Source organism: Sitophilus oryzae, unplaced genomic scaffold, assembly GCF_002938485.1.
Source record: "Sitophilus oryzae breed Bouriz unplaced genomic scaffold, Soryzae_2.0 scaffold_169_pilon_pilon, whole genome shotgun sequence".
NCBI lineage: Eukaryota > Metazoa > Arthropoda > Insecta > Coleoptera > Curculionidae > Sitophilus > Sitophilus oryzae.
Window position 1 is genome coordinate 1,934,699 of NW_022146390.1, and position 16,038 is coordinate 1,950,736.

The 16,038-nt window shown below is 32.6% G+C and overlaps 1 protein-coding gene across 3 annotated transcripts in view; it reads right to left on the minus strand.

The window, feature by feature from the left end:
* Positions 1-935: 935 nt before the first annotated feature.
* Positions 936-16,038, minus strand: part of LOC115881163 (protein gooseberry) — a 65,806-nt gene continuing 50,703 nt past the window's right edge. For all 3 annotated transcript variants that reach the window (XM_030898542.1, XM_030898541.1, XM_030898543.1), the window contains exons 5-7: positions 15,609-15,779; positions 13,165-13,530; positions 936-1,552 (exon numbers count right to left, since the gene is read on the minus strand). In XM_030898542.1, the coding sequence (XP_030754402.1) occupies positions 1,447-1,552; positions 13,165-13,530; positions 15,609-15,779 (643 nt within the window). In that variant the 3' untranslated portion in view covers positions 936-1,446. The remainder of the gene's footprint in view (positions 1,553-13,164; positions 13,531-15,608; positions 15,780-16,038) is intronic.

Below are 16,038 nucleotides of genomic sequence, written 5' to 3' on the forward strand. Positions count from 1 at the left end.
ACAGTAGACGTCAACTTATCTGTATCTTTATATTTAGCATCCATTTGAAATATTTTTTTATATACTTTTTAAGCTTCATATTTTTGAGAATAAATTATAATCTTTTTGTGAAACTTAGAAATAAAACATTTAAAATTTGACTAAAATATTTGAAAACTGATAGGAAATTAATATAAACTTTTTATACAGGGTGAGTTTTAAATAAGTGCACCTATTTTCAGGGCTGGTAGATTTCAATAAAAGAAACATATTTTCTCTTTACCGTTTTTTATATAAATCCAAAATAACGAGTTATTTTACTTTGAACATTTCCGAAAACAAAATATTTTTTGCTTAAATTTTGAGAACCACTGGATCTTTTCTGGGTTTTCTTACTTGTAAATTTAATCTACTACCTATGTGGCCGTATTATCAAGAAATTAATTTTTTTAATTAAAAACTAAAAAAAAATCTAAAATTTAAAAAAAAAATTGCGAAAAACCTCATAATCGTGTTCGGGGGTTGAACTATACTACCCCTAAAAATATTGGCAATTATTTAATGCTCACCCTGTATGGATATTATTTTTACACACCCTGTATATGAATAAGGAATTGAAAATAAAACTAAAATTTTCATAGTATATTATTATAGAATTTATTAATACATTTATATACAGTTTTATAAACACCTAAACAGATAGTTAAGTTTCAATATTTCACTATATACATACGATTTTAAAATCGTTTCAATTTACAATTACTATTTTTACATTGAACTAATAAGGCTACTTAAATAAAATACTATGTTTTACCTAATTGCAACTACGTAATAAACTTTATAATTACACACAGAACACTATAAGTTTGATACAGATACTATTTATATATTTTTTCCATTTAAATGCATATAACTAAAGCTTTTAAAATAATTAGTCTAAATTTAGTTTAAAAAGTCTTATTTTTTCAGACTTAAATACATATATAAGAACTTTTCGATAAAATAGATTTTTTTATTAAGATCAAGGCAATCGGTTCCAAGATGAAGGCAATATTTAAATCACAAAATTTCTTGCGTAAATTAGTGTAGGCACTTTCTCGATATGATAAGGTGGACATCAGTAACATGATTAAAGATATAAGTATGTTATACAGTAAAGTACTATAGTATCTAAAAAAATGATTTACTATTTGCATTTTACTAATATTTTTTTTGTTAATGTTTTAACTATTGGAGATAAAATCGTTATAGGGTTAGGAACTATACATATAATGAAGAAATATGAATTAAAATTAATAACAATCAAAGTACTATTATTCTTAGAATTTGTACATACTACGAGTATATCTTTCATTAATTTCATTTTTTCTCTCTATAAATACATTTTTTTGCTCGATGAATTGTGAGTTAATTTTTAGAAACACTAACATACTTATATCTCAGAACAATCAAAGTAAAGAAATAATTTTAGTGTACTCGACTGGAGCACATTTCCATAGCTCCGAAGTATGGGTATCCAGATTTGGCTTCGCTGGGAGAGTGGGCCCCATAATGTGTACCGCCGGTGAACAAACTGAAACAATAAGAAAACAAATTTAATATATTTATTCTTTGATTTTTCTTTATGAGGATGGTTTAATTTACACTGTCTAAAAAGATCCAATCACTACTAGAATGTGATCTTTTAGCCAATGAACGAAATGACATGTTAGAAAACTGCAAATTCCAAATTTCTATAAAGGGAACCAGGGTGATAATTCCGTTTACATTGTTCGAATCGTCCCTTGGATCCTTTTACATTTTATCAATTTTATGGATGTGTTGTTGATATTGTGTATGTTTCATAGTTGTTTTGATGGTTTTTTGTCTCTTAAGAATAGAAAAAATACTATAATAAGTTTTGAAAGGAGTGAAAGATCCACGTGACTATTACAGCAAGCACTGGAGCACTGAAGCAAAGATAACCTTTTTTTTTACTATGCTCTCTTTTAAATATTAAGAACCACATTTTTGAAGTTTGGTTCCATCCAAAAACCTTATGATTGGCTATTTATTCAAAACGAACTATCAGCAAAAAGTAATTTAAAGGGTGGTAGATTGGACATCAATAGAACAAATTTCCTATTTGCCATTTTATAAATAAATTGAAAATAATCAAATTACTAAACTTTGAAAAAAAAAATATCGAAAACCAGAGATATTTTTTATGGTTACTTATTTTCACAGGATGTGTTTTCTTAAATTAGATTCCACCTTTTAGAATCCTCATATGGATTTTGGCCAAGAACTAACATTTAGAATAATTAAATAGAATGAAAAATGAGTTAGTCTTTTGCTTACTATTATCAAATGATTCATAGTTCAATTCATAGGTTAAATAGAGTATGGTTGAGGGATGATTATTTTATAACAATCAGGTCTAAATTCATTTTATTCTAAAAGAAAGCGAAGTTCCACAAAGAAGCAGTACTACAGAGTATAATAATTCAATGAGGTATTAACATTAAGGTTTTAATCTACGACAATGTCATTATGACACATTTAACATTGTTATTTGGATGATACATTATATGGTCATTATGGCTTTCATAATAGCACTAGTGAGTGCTATTATAAATTCATAATAACACGCAAATTTTAAAATAAGAAACAAGCAAAAAAGGTACCTAAATACATTTATTTATTGTAAACATTAATTATAATATCAGTACAATTGGTTAAATTAATTCCAGACGATGACAGGTGAGTTGAATTTTTAGAAAGTAAATTTATTTCCTGAGTGCTTGAACTTGTTTAAGAACCATCATTGCCAGAAATGTTAGCCAAAATATTATATGACACTTTTTTTCTTATTTTCTTTGGAATTTTCTATATAGCTCTCTGCCACTGTGTTAGAGCGCCAACCACCATGTCTTTTAACAGTTAATAAATTCACTCCTGAATCTGCAAGCAACGAATGTCCAGTGTATTGTTGTGGATTTGGAAGACTTAGGAACAATGCTATTTTATACTGCATTTTCCCTAAAGTATTAATGCCAACGGGTTGCTTAACACATTTTCCATTTCTGTACCCCACAAAAAATCGAGTATGTTCTCTGTTGCTTGGCCGCATAGCTATATATCTTCGAACCATTTCCACAATATTTATTCCTTCAACATTCCCTTTCGTTATAAAAAAATCTCGTGATATCTTTGTTTTCGTAAATGGAATAATGATATGAATGCATTGTCCTTCATCTTTAACATTTTGCAGCTGCAGATTTGTCAACTCGATACGCCGGCAGGCTCCCGCAAGTCCCACTATCAATGAAACTTTTGTCAGGAAATAAGTTTTATCATTAGCTTCCAACAAAAAACGAGTTATGTCTTCTTTTCTTAAAATTCTCGAATTTTTTGACCGAAATCCGTCCGATTTTCTTTTTAGAAATGCAATTAAATGGACGTGTTTACTAATATCTGTATTTTTCTTCACTGATATAACTAAACGTAGCATGGAATAATATACCCAAAGTGATGAAGCCTCCCTATATTTTGAAAGATGTTCAAAATATGCCAAGAGAACCTTTTCGTTACTACTATTCTTGATTCCTTTCTCTTTACACCAATCTTCAAGATTTACATAGGCTTGCTCGTACGTTTGTCTTGATTTTTCGGGAAGTAGGGAATCGTCAACGTTTTGCGCAATGCCTTCAATATCCGAAGGGACACTTTCAGAATCAGAATCACCCATATTAATATTATTTTTTGCTTTTTGCTAAAACTGAACGTTTAACACAAAATTGAACATCAATAATTGAGTTGTCAAAGTCAAAATGGAAACAATCAACAAGCACGGTTACTACGGTGTCGACTAATATGGGCACCTGATAATTTTGAATTTTAATTTTTATGAGGATATCTCTGATATTTAAATTAAATCAAATCTCTTTGGATCGTCCTTCGTGTCGCATCGTAGATTAAATTTTGAATGATAAACGTTCGATACGAACTTTTTAATGAAATTGATGATGTTCGTATCATTAATAACTATTAATATATTCGTATTTAAAATTATGTTATTTATAGTTAAAATTTATGAAATAGGATTCAAGCTGTTTTCGTTTAAACATAATAAAATTTTGACATAAATAATTATTGTTTTTGTATAGGAAAATATGGGGTATTTTTATTAAAGCCTAAATTATTAAAACTTTGATCGTTTTTTAATCTGCCTGGCCTCGATTTGGCATTTTGTAAAATGACTGAAAACAGACAGTCTATTTGCAGAAATGTACAGAAAATATCATCATTGTTTAATAAGCCTAATTTTGATTAGGCTTTTTGTAAAGTGACTGAAAATAGATAGGCTTTTTGTAAAAATTCCTTCTTTTTTGTAAAAAACCGGCGTTTTATAATATGCTTAGTCTTTTTGAAAAAAGCCGGATTTTTCTATACACCTGCGACACGTGCAGTAGTTTACTAAAGTATGTATGTATGTCCGGTTTTACAGCGTCCTTCGTCGCCCTCCGGTCTCCATGCGCCACCTCCGTCTATTGTCTCAATGTCCTGGTAGTAGGTTCCTTTCCGACATGGCTCTGTCTATTCCTTGATTCAGAGTTTAGGTCGGCCTCGTTTATGTCTGTCTGTAGGGGTCCACTGCAACACTTGCTTTGGTATTCTATCGTCAGCCATTCGTTGTACATGGCCGTACCACTGCAGTTGTTTTTCTTGTATATCTTGTACAATGTTACCCTCCACCTTCATTTGTTCACGTATTCTCTCGTTCTTAATTCTTTCTAAACGAGAGATTCGGGCTGATCTTCGCCAGAAGTCCATTTCGGTCGACAACAACTTCTTTTTATGTTTTTCGCTTAACTGCCATACCTCAGAGCCATATAACATTACGCTTTTCAGAATCGCGTTATAAATCAGTTTTTTTCTGTGATCCGAGATATCCCTAGACCAAAGCACCGAGTTCAGCGGTCCTGTGACCTTTCTGCCATTCACAGTTTACTAAAGACTTCCTAAAATACTCGAAATGGATAGTTGAGTACTGAATAAGTTGTGTTATTGATCCCCAGACGGTGGTATTGAACTTGAGTTTCAAAATAGCAAATACCTTGAAAACAAGGATGTTGACAATAATTCATATGGAATAAAACCAACGGAAGAACGAACCAACGGAGTTTTTTTCTTTCTCTTTTTTCTCAGTACCGGCGAGCAGCAACGAAAAACGAGAACCGAACCCGGCCCGAGACCGCCGGTACCACTCCGGGTACGTACCAATTTCCAGTGATTACGGAGCGATAGGCCGCAATTAATCAATGGCAAATAAATAATAATTCATTCCGGTAGCTCGAGAAGCGGTTTTTAGCGGTAAGTAGAGAGCGGTACCGGCGCCCATTAAGATGGTACCGTGTAATTTTGTTTAGCACGATTTTCATTGATTGCGTACCGTAGTAGTGGCCGCCGCTATCGGGAGAAAGAATTTATTTCAATGACACGCCTGTGATGGGTTGCGCGGCGCGTCCCAGCCAGAGATCGACTTTTTAAATGATTGAGATGCGTTTTGATCAAACAGGTATTAACAAATTGAGTTATTCCAGTACAGATATAGATGTAGGTTAGGTTGTTGGGATTTGGTATCCTGTTCAAACAGGATCCCGAACATCTCATTCAAATCTCCATCCTCTTATTCTTTCTTTGCGTTAAAGCACTTCCAGTTCCTTGCAAAGTTACCGATGTCGCTGATGTTGGCTTCCCCTGCTGCTTCCTCTAGTCCCTCCAGAAAACCGAGCTCTAATTTTTAAAACCGTCGGTTTTCCAGTACCGGACAGTGGCACAGCAAGTGCTCTATGGTTTCTTCTTCCCCTCCGCATTCTCAGTAGTAGTCGTCCTTGGAAATTTTCCATTTCACGAGGTTTACCCCCGTGGGGCAGTTGACGCCGTTTTTTGAGTGAAACTTCTTTACGCGCGTTTGGAGTAAAAATTCAAGGTCACACGCGGCATTGAATGACGGTCGCGAGACGCATGCGGGACAGCCGTGACGCGCGAGCTAGCAAGAGGAAAAGTGATAGCGGCAGGCCGGTGTCAAAATGGTCTTTGGCCTCACACCAATTTGACACCGGACATGAATTTAATTTTGATGATGTTTTGGTTCTCGAGAGAGAACCAAACTGGTATAAACGCAACATAGGCGAAATGATTCATATTAATTTGAACAAAACGGTCAACATGAGGTCTGATACCGAGGGTCTCAGTGTAATATATAGCAACATTTTAAATAAGTACAAAAAAAATAATTAAAGAAGAAAGGTTTAACCATGCAGGGTTTTTCTTGTTTTTTTTTGGAGTATGTTGGGGGTGCTTTGGGGTGTGAACATTTTGTGTGTCTTTCTTTAAAGATCTCTTACTTTTTCAGTCGCGATTGTGTGTTTGTCGCCTTGTGCAGAGTTATAGTTATGGCAATATTGTCAGTATTGATATTGCCATATTGAAGTTTTGTGGTTGTTTTATCTACACCTGTTAATTATTTTTGTTTATTAAATTATTTTTGTTTTATAAACGCATTTTTTTGCTTCTTTTATATTATGTTTCTTTAATTTTTAATATTGTTTTAGTCTTTTATCTTTTATTTGTTGACAAATAATTAAAAAAAAATTATTTAATTTTGATTACTATCGGGCCCACATTATGATTCCGTTTGTTTGTTTATGGCGATGCCGACCGACCTGCACATATAGGGAATTGACTAGGGCTCTTAAGAGCAACCAGAGACACGGGGAAAGAAATTAATGATAAAGGAAACAAAAAATCAATACTTTTTTTGGTACCGAAATTAATTCAATTAGTGTCAGTACGACACAAACCGAGCATCGGTATATATCGGGCCAAAAAATACCCGTTAAGTTTCGGTAAGTGGTCAGTTATACTTATTTTGATATTTAAAAAAAAACTGCTTCTCCTATAGTGCCTGTAGAAGCGACAATAAAGTCGCGAAACGTCGCAAAAACATTGTTTCCTTTCAAGCCTTCCCAAACACCCACGATTTTTTTTTCTGCATATTAACTAGTGGGAACTAACAACTGAATATGGTTGACCCAGTATTTCCAGTCCGGTATTTCATCGTTCTAAGGAAATACCAACGTATTTCCAATAAATTCTTAACAACCTTTGCACGTCCGCATGCCCCTTCTCGTTTTCCATACTATTGTGTTTACCAAACGTCGATTTTTATCGAATACACGCACACATGTTCGAAGCAATAAAATGACTGAACGGAATTGGTTTTTCACTGCATGACTTGACTTTCACGAGCAAGTTGAGCTCGCATAAATGCATCGGCTGACATGCATGCATACATACGCCTGTGTACAAAATAGAGCTGCAGTTTATTTATCGGCTTTTAACATTTTGAACGCGGATTCTACAATCCAGAGATAATTTTTGTTTTAAAATAATTTTACTCGTAATAATCAGTAGATTAATAAATACTCCTACTAATTAATGTTCAAATAATGAATAATTGTTTTTTATACAAGACGATAAAATGGTATTTTATCGTCGCCCGAAAATATTAATTTCGGGAGACTATAATGCAATTTTATCGTCGTGTATAAAACAATACTTTTTTCCATAGCGAGTTAGTTTTAAAAAATATTTAGAAATTATTATTTCAAGGAATTTATTATGAGTAGATAAAATATTGTGCTGGGTTGGCGTTGGTTTCCATGTAATTTGACAAATAAAGCTGTCTCTTTAGTTGTCAGTTTTGAGTCAATATTTTTTAATTCTCTTTCGTGTCGATTGCTGATTGAATTGGAGCCAGAAATGACTCAAAACGAAATAAGTAAATTACCAACAGATATTCAGGCTGAAGCGACAAACGCCATATCCAAACTACTTCCGTTTAAATCCCGAATAACTAATGAAAAGGAATACAAACATTTTCAAAAATGGAAGAAGTTAAAAAGTGTTTAACCTATCCTCGCTGTTAAAGTATCATTTAATCTACCCTTGCGGTTAAAGTACTATTTTATCTACTATTTTTGATAGATATAAAGGCAATTTTAACAGTTTCTATGGAAAAAAGTAATAATACGACTTATATAATCGATTTTTTTGATTTGTATAGCAATTGCCCTGTCTATGGAAAATTAAAAGTAAAGTTTATTCAAACAGACGAGAAAAAACTAAAGCTTATGAAAAATTGTTGGAATTTTATAAAACTATTGATACAACTATTGATTCTGTAAAGAAAAAAATAAACAATTTGCAAAGTGCCCCCCGAAAAAAACTTAAAAAGAGCGAAAATCAAGGCGTTCAGGTGAATCGTTTTTGTATTTTTCTTTGATATTAAGGGCTTAACCGTCTGTGTCATTCATTCTGAGGTAGTTTTTAAAGTCATCTGTTTGTAGTAGTTCTTAATTTTCGCACTTCATATGAGATAATAGTTGTATCACGTTGTAACAACCAATCTTTTCAGAAATCACCCAGAAATGCTTTTTTGTCTTTGTAATTGGCTCTTGCAATAACAAAACAAACCGCGAGAAGTGTTTTTTTTGTATTTAAAAACATTTTTCATTTGTGTTTTTCTTGTACCTATATTTGTGTGAGTGGTGAAAGCACAGTTTTCCTTCAGTTCGGAAACTGACAGTCCCCAAATTGAAGATCGCATCGTTCGACGTAATTGTGTGTGGCCTAACAAAGTTTAGATCTTCAGTTCAGATCGTACAGTACTAGAACTGCCGGCAAACTGTATGTGAATGGGTACCTTTAAGGCTGCTTGACTATCAAATAATACCATAGCTATATAACTTTCAGTGCCTCAACATGGAAAATGTCTTCAAAAAGTTTAAGAAAAATGTAAAAATAATATATTAATAAAAAAAATATTATTGGACAGAAGAAAATCAATGCGGAAATAAAACAAATAAACAAAAAAAAATTGGGTTCCATTCATTGGTAGAAAATTCTTCAATAAAGATTAAACGTCATGAAGATTCTGTCAAATTAAAGAACATTTTAAGTTTTTTCTTGATCTGTAGAATAATGTAACTGAATATGCCAAAGACTGACAATGTAAAAGTTTCTTGTACCTGTCTACTCATCGTTTTAGTATAGGATTAAGCAGTTTAAAGAAACCAATCCGATGCCGTATAGTACCGGTGATATAAAGCCATCTTCCACGAACAAAACCGTTTATGGGGTAACACGAACTTGTGTATTGTTTGACAACAAGTCCTTTGAAATTTATGCGCTTGAGCTGACACGTTTTAAATTAGTCAACATTGATTATTTTTCGGAAAATGATTTTTAAGTCGATGCTTTAACACATTTTAAGAGACTTTTTTGATTCATAGAATGTTTTTAAACCGATTTTTTTTAAAGTGTTATATTTTTTTATTTTTAGTCCTATTTTCATTATTATTTTTACAAATTCTATATAAATATATTAACTCTTATTCGTAAACTCAGTTTTTTATATACTTTAGTATTTGGCTTATTATACAGGAATAATCAAAAGGTTATTTTTTACCCTACATTTAAAACAACCTGTGTAATAATTTCTTTCGTGGGGAACTTTTCTTAAAACAATATTTTTCGATCAGAATTCAGAACCAAGTCTTCTGAGCATTTTGTTTTTTGGCGCATATCAACGCATGCCTTGGTTAAGAGCTAAAAGAATTTTCCACCAACAATTTGTAATTTTTTCAATTATTATTCCTTTTTGATGATCTTTTTCAATACGATGAGGTAGCTTTGGTGACTACTGACGTAAGGTCATATTGATAATTATATTTTTATGTCTGCGACTGAATATGGTTCTTAGTGTTGAAGAATGTGCAAAAGTTATTGCTCTTGTTGAAGATTAGGCAAAATTATGAATATGTGGCTATAAGATCAAAAGGGTAGTTGAAGAATTTATACGTTTTTAACGTTGCAGTTATAGCAGCCAGAGAAGCATTAGGTTATACGACTGTTATAAACCAATCGTTACTCTGTAAAGTTTTTTTTTAATTTCAATATGAGTTCAAATTCGACGTCAATAACGAAATATTCACGAAAATAAGCACCAAAGCCATATCCTCACATTGAAAAATATCATCAAAAAGTAATGATAATTTAACCAAGGCATGTGTTAATATGCGGCACAAACTAATATGATCAGAAGACATGGTTCTGATCGAAAAATAATGTTTTAGGAAAATTTGACCACCAAATTATTGCATACGGTGTTTTAAACTTAGGATAAAAATCAACCCTTCAATTAACGCGTGTATAATAGGCCAAAGACTAAATTTTGCCATTGAACTTCTTTTTATCTGCTACTGTTTTGTCCATGTAATTAACTAATACAATGAGGGAATAAACCTGATGATTATCATGTGTTATATTAACGATTAGATAAATCTCAAATATTCATTATAAATAGACATTTATGAACAATGAATGAAGTCTTTTACGATCAAAAAACGATTATGGTTTATGTTTCCAGTAGGTATATTCAAATTAAGAAACAAGGTGGTTTTATTTATAGAGTAATAAATTGGCTTTTATTATTAATTTGTGATGCTTCATGGCGGTGTTAAATTTGATGTTTATATTTTCCGTGATGTTAATATATTGTAATCTCAGTCACTCAATATATCAGCCAAACTAAAGAAAATTGACTTTTTAATTTGAAAATTAAAAAGGTTTTGTGGTTATTAGAATGTTTGAGTTTTAACAGTGGCATCTAAATATAATGAGTGTTGTTTTTGAAAATGAAATAACTTATTTATTTCGGTGGCAAATTACCCTGTTTTTTTTAAATGTCTCTGTTTTTTGTTGAGTTATGTGTTGTCTCATCCGAGTTGTATCGTAATTTATCAGTCATATGAAATACCGAGAAAAAGCAAATTTCTTCCACAATTTATAGTCAAATTATTATGGTCCATTCGCTATATCTACTCTTCGGAGCTAAACAAAGATAGTATCATTTTTATTTTCGAAGAATTTGTTTATGTCATTTCGGAGACCTAGACAATTTATACCGTGCTGTCAACTGTTACTTTTGGGTCGGCATTTACATGTGTGGAAGTAAATCGCATAGGGATCTTATTAAGTCGGAGTGAGAGAAATGCGACCGACAGACGCGACGCGCGACGGTGTGCTGTTGCGGCGTTGCCGATACGCCTTTCCCTATCAAGTAAAGTAAAATCACGATCGCAAACCGCTTATTTTTAAAAGACTTTTTTTCAAGAGATGACTAGATAAAATCATTAGACATGTTTCTGAGCATCTGAAATGGAATTATAAGGATATGGTTAGGGTGTCATTTTTTTTATAACGACACGTCAGTAATCGCGATAATTTAAAAACTCAACTTTTTAACTCATAACAGGCCATAACTCAAGAACCACTTTAGATATTGAAACTTTTTTTTATTTTCAAGATCGGATATTTTACAATATGTTTACATAAGAAAAATTCGATAAGGTTGTTTTTTCCATTCAAAAATTGTAAACAATCCATCTATTTACTTTTAGGGCGTAGCAATTTTCAGCAATCGTGTAATTTTTTTATTGATAAAGATTTTCACATATGGTCTACAATGAAAATACATCAAAAATATTAACAAAGTTCTTGAAAAAACTGCAATCTATTATTTGTAATAGATTTCGAGATATCAATTTTTGAATTCGGAGTTCTAATAGCGCGACCACTATCGAACACCCACTCAATTCCACTTATTTTTACCAAAAATGCAAGTGTTTCTAGCTTGCACTTAAAAAAATTCAAGCTATAGGGAAAATTACAACGACTCGTTAATAAATAAACAAATTAAGTATCATGAGACGTAATTAAATCGTGAAGCTGAACGCATGATGTACACTTTTCCCTAGAACTTTAAGTACTGACAGAGGTATTGATTGGGTCGACCGGTCAACTGCGACAAATCTGCTTATCCTCTTCCACGTCTCTTAGCGATGTGCACAGTTTCTCGGTTTATTTCATACCTTTGGCAACGTGTTTACTGTCCTCTCTTTGTTCAGTACATTATAAACGCATTGTACTCTTCTTACATACGGAAATCTCGACCCAAGACTAACCTTTGCCAGCCCTTAGTATACCATATTGTTATGCCGGGTCCAGACCAAGTTGACAAAAAGTAAAGACGATTTTGAGACAAAAACAAAACAAACTTGCGACAAAAAATGGGGAATTCTGACAAGACAAACTTGAGACAAATTGTCCACACCGCAAGGACAAAAGTACAACAAAGTTAAAAGTTTAGTTGTTGCGAGTGAGTTTTATTAACCATGTGTGATTTTATTGGTCTCCTACTGTTGGCAGCACACGTCATACACTGTGCCGACAACTTGTAGTATAATATACGAACAAAACATAAACAGTTTGATCCTTACCGACTCGAGACGGGACATTGAAAAGTCTCCGAATTTTGAAACATAACAAAAATGAGACAAAAATGTCGCAGAAATGTATTGGATTTGTCGCAATTTTGTCGTAAAACATGAATGTTTCTGTCTTGTCGTGGTTTTGTCTGCTTGGTCTGGACCAGGCATTATAAATTTAATTGCGTAGCCGCATTCACGAAGTATGTATGATCTAGGATCAAAACCAGCAAACAATCATAATTTACAACGCAGTTTAAATTAGTAAGAGCTCTTAGCGAAGCGACGTACACAGAGATATATTTCCCGAACATGGTTCATTGTTAATATAGGACGTCATTTATATTATGTAAGTTATGCATTCGAATGTTGTTTGATTCATGCGAGATGTTGTAAATCATCATATTGTGTAGTTTTCGTTTAACAGCCATCGAACTGTATTAATTTAGCTTTGCTAGAAGAAAGATTGTTTTAAATAGTTTCATTATTTTATGTCGTTTTCAGATTGAAGTCGTTTATTATTAATAATTTTTGAAAATGCATATTTCTAGAAATGCCCATAAACATTTTTTAAGTTCTGTATATACGTACTTAAATTTTAACTATTTTATTAAAATTTATCAGTATTGTATTTATCAGAAAAAAAAATATAAAAGATAAATGTTTTCTTAAGAATTTTAAAGGAATTATAAAAATACAGATTTAACATGAACAAACACTATACCAAATAATTATGAAAATCATATATTATCAGTTCAAACTGATAATATAATCAGTCATCTCAACTATAAAAGTCTGTAAAACTCACCTATAATTTTCGTGCCAACTGCTCAGATTCTCCGCCACCTTGTTGTTCTGCGCAGCGGACGCCGCGTGGCGCATCCACGCGGCTGTCTGCTGCGCCGGCGAAACAGAGTGCTGATTGGGCGACACTTGTGACGTCATGTTGTAGGCTCCGAAGTGGTTGACGTTGCTGTCGAGCGGTCCGGAACCGGAATTGTACGAACCATAGAGCCCTGCTGCCGCAGAGTTCTTTTCGTAGAGTCCGGGATTTTGAGTGGAGGGAGGTGTAGTAGAGGTTCCTGGTGAGGCAGTATTGCTGGCTATGCTCGTGGCTACGAGGGTGTGAGGGAGCGAACCTCCCGCGGTTGATAGAGGTGAGCTTAAGGCAGCGCTGTAATGAAAAAAAAAACATTTATTGAGATTGCATTATGACTAATTACAATTAATACATATAGCGTGCCGAAAAAGCTCTGTATGAGGTTTTTGAATTATTATTTTCACTCCAATATTGTATACACGGTGATTCAAGGCCATGCACGTTAGACGTTTCGGTGATAGGATTTTTTTGAAAATTCCACACCTGTAATTTTTAACCAATCAAAAGTGTTTTTTTGACAAATCATCATGGCAACGGATAAATTTTAGTGAAAATTTTTTCCTTGTGGGTTCCCAACAGCGAATTATACTGGAAATTTTTTGACGTTTATAATGACAGAATATCTTTTTGAGAGTCTGGTTTTTATTTGTTTACATGATAATTTTGATACATTTCAATTACAAAGCTGAGATAAAAGTTTGTAAACTGCTTCCATACGCTTGACTTCGATTCCTTAGTATTCGCGGGTGTCAACTGCTTAATCTCCTGGCGAATATTTTCTTTGTTTTCAAGACCGAAGCGAAACATTTTTTTTAAGCCGTGCCGCTTGACAGCTTTAAAACTGAAATAGATTTTAGGTTTGGGTGTCACTTAGTTATCACAGTAACTAAACAATCAATTTGACCAAAAATCGAAAAATACCTACATTTTAATTATTTGATTTTCAAACACAATTTGGTGTGGAATTTTCTTACCGAATACCACATGAGGTCAAATTATTTCCAGAAATTTTTTCGAGCTCATGAATATTTTGAAAATTATCCCGAGTTGAAGACTAGTGGTATTACTAGTGAAAATTTGGATTTTTGCATAAAGGCACCTGCTCCATCTATCTAAAATATTTTCAGCGTTACAGTGTTGCCGCATCATTCGAAAAGTGGTAGCATCTTTCTTATTTTAAATGGAACACCCAGTATACAGTAATTTTATCGCTAAATGTAATTAATTAATTGTCAAATGTGGTTGAAAACCGTAAAGGAAAAATTAAAATAAGAAATAAAAATAACCAATAAATGACGTAAAGAAAAATTAAACAAGGTGGTCCGAACTGTATTCCGGAAACTTCGGCAGCATATTCTGCAGATAAAAATAAGTAAAAAAGTTCGTATAAATGTATGTCCTAAAATGCTTAGTTTCGGAGATACAGGGTGTAGAAGTTTCATTTTTATTTCGATTTTTTCCAAATAATTTCTGAAGTAACGTCAATATTTGGATGAAAATTGGTGTCTGGGAGTTTTTTGACATGAGAAATTTGATTTTGATGTCAATATTACTCCTACTTGTAGAGGGCGCCACCTACATAGTTTTTAACTGGTTTGAAGAGTAATAACTTTTTGTCCGTACCTGTATAAAATTAATGAATAAAAAAATATAAATTTACGACATTTTTTACGTAAAAAATATCTCTTGATAAAAATCGCTACAAGGAATGGTTCTCGAGATATTTGGAATCGAAATTATCAAGACCTATCATCATTGACATAAATTAAACATGTTGACTAACAGTTATTAAACTGAAATCATAAATTTGAAATGTTTTTCTATCAAAAGTTCAACAGAAACTGTTTTATCATCATTTTTCATAGAATTATGATTAAATTAAGAGAATAAAATTTTTCCAAATTTATCAGCGACTTATATATAATCTTTTTTACTTATTTTTACATGGAGAATATGCTGCCAAAGTTTCCGGAATACAGTTCAGACCACCCTGTATAGTAACTACTCATGCTTTTTAATGTACACAGTAATAGTTATTCTGTCGCTATTTTTTAATTAAAAAAATAATTATTTTTTTTTAGGTTTTTTTAATTTGATTAAGTTTGGAATTATGAATAATACGTAATAATAATTATATTCTTATCCCTTAGCAAAAACAGAAAAATACCATGGTAATAATGAAAAATTCCTCGCCACTTTTAGTACTAAAAACGTGTTTTTTTAATTACTTGCATTTCGATATTTATGAGAAGCGGTAATAATGGTTTTTATATTACTTTTAGTGCTGTCGTAAACGTTTTTAATTATCCACATGGACGAGAAGCAAGTGATAACTGCCGAGCATTTAATTAGGAAATTATTAAATTACGTACCTATAGGTCTGTTGAGCGGTCCAAGCCGATTGGTTGAACGCTGCCGGGTCGTACTGATGTTGGACTGCGGGAAAGGCACTTTGTAGGGACATCGTGTTGAAAGCGTTTAGTTGTTGAGAGTTGAGCTGCTTTCTCAATCGGGCCCGTCGGTTGGAGAACCACACTTGCACTCTGCAAGAAAATACAATATTTGTAGTTAAAAGTTTGCCTTTTGTGATTTTGGATGGAATAAGAAGAAGAAATTTACTTTTGTAAGAGTTACATACACAACTAAAGTTTGCAACAAAAGGGGAAAAGTCATAAATATATTTCCTGAATCAATGCACGCATAAAAAATATCACGTAAGTACTGTGATAAATACTGATTCAAATTTTCATCAAGATAATTTGACTTTGACTTTAGTTTCTGCTATGAATTAAGAGTAGATGG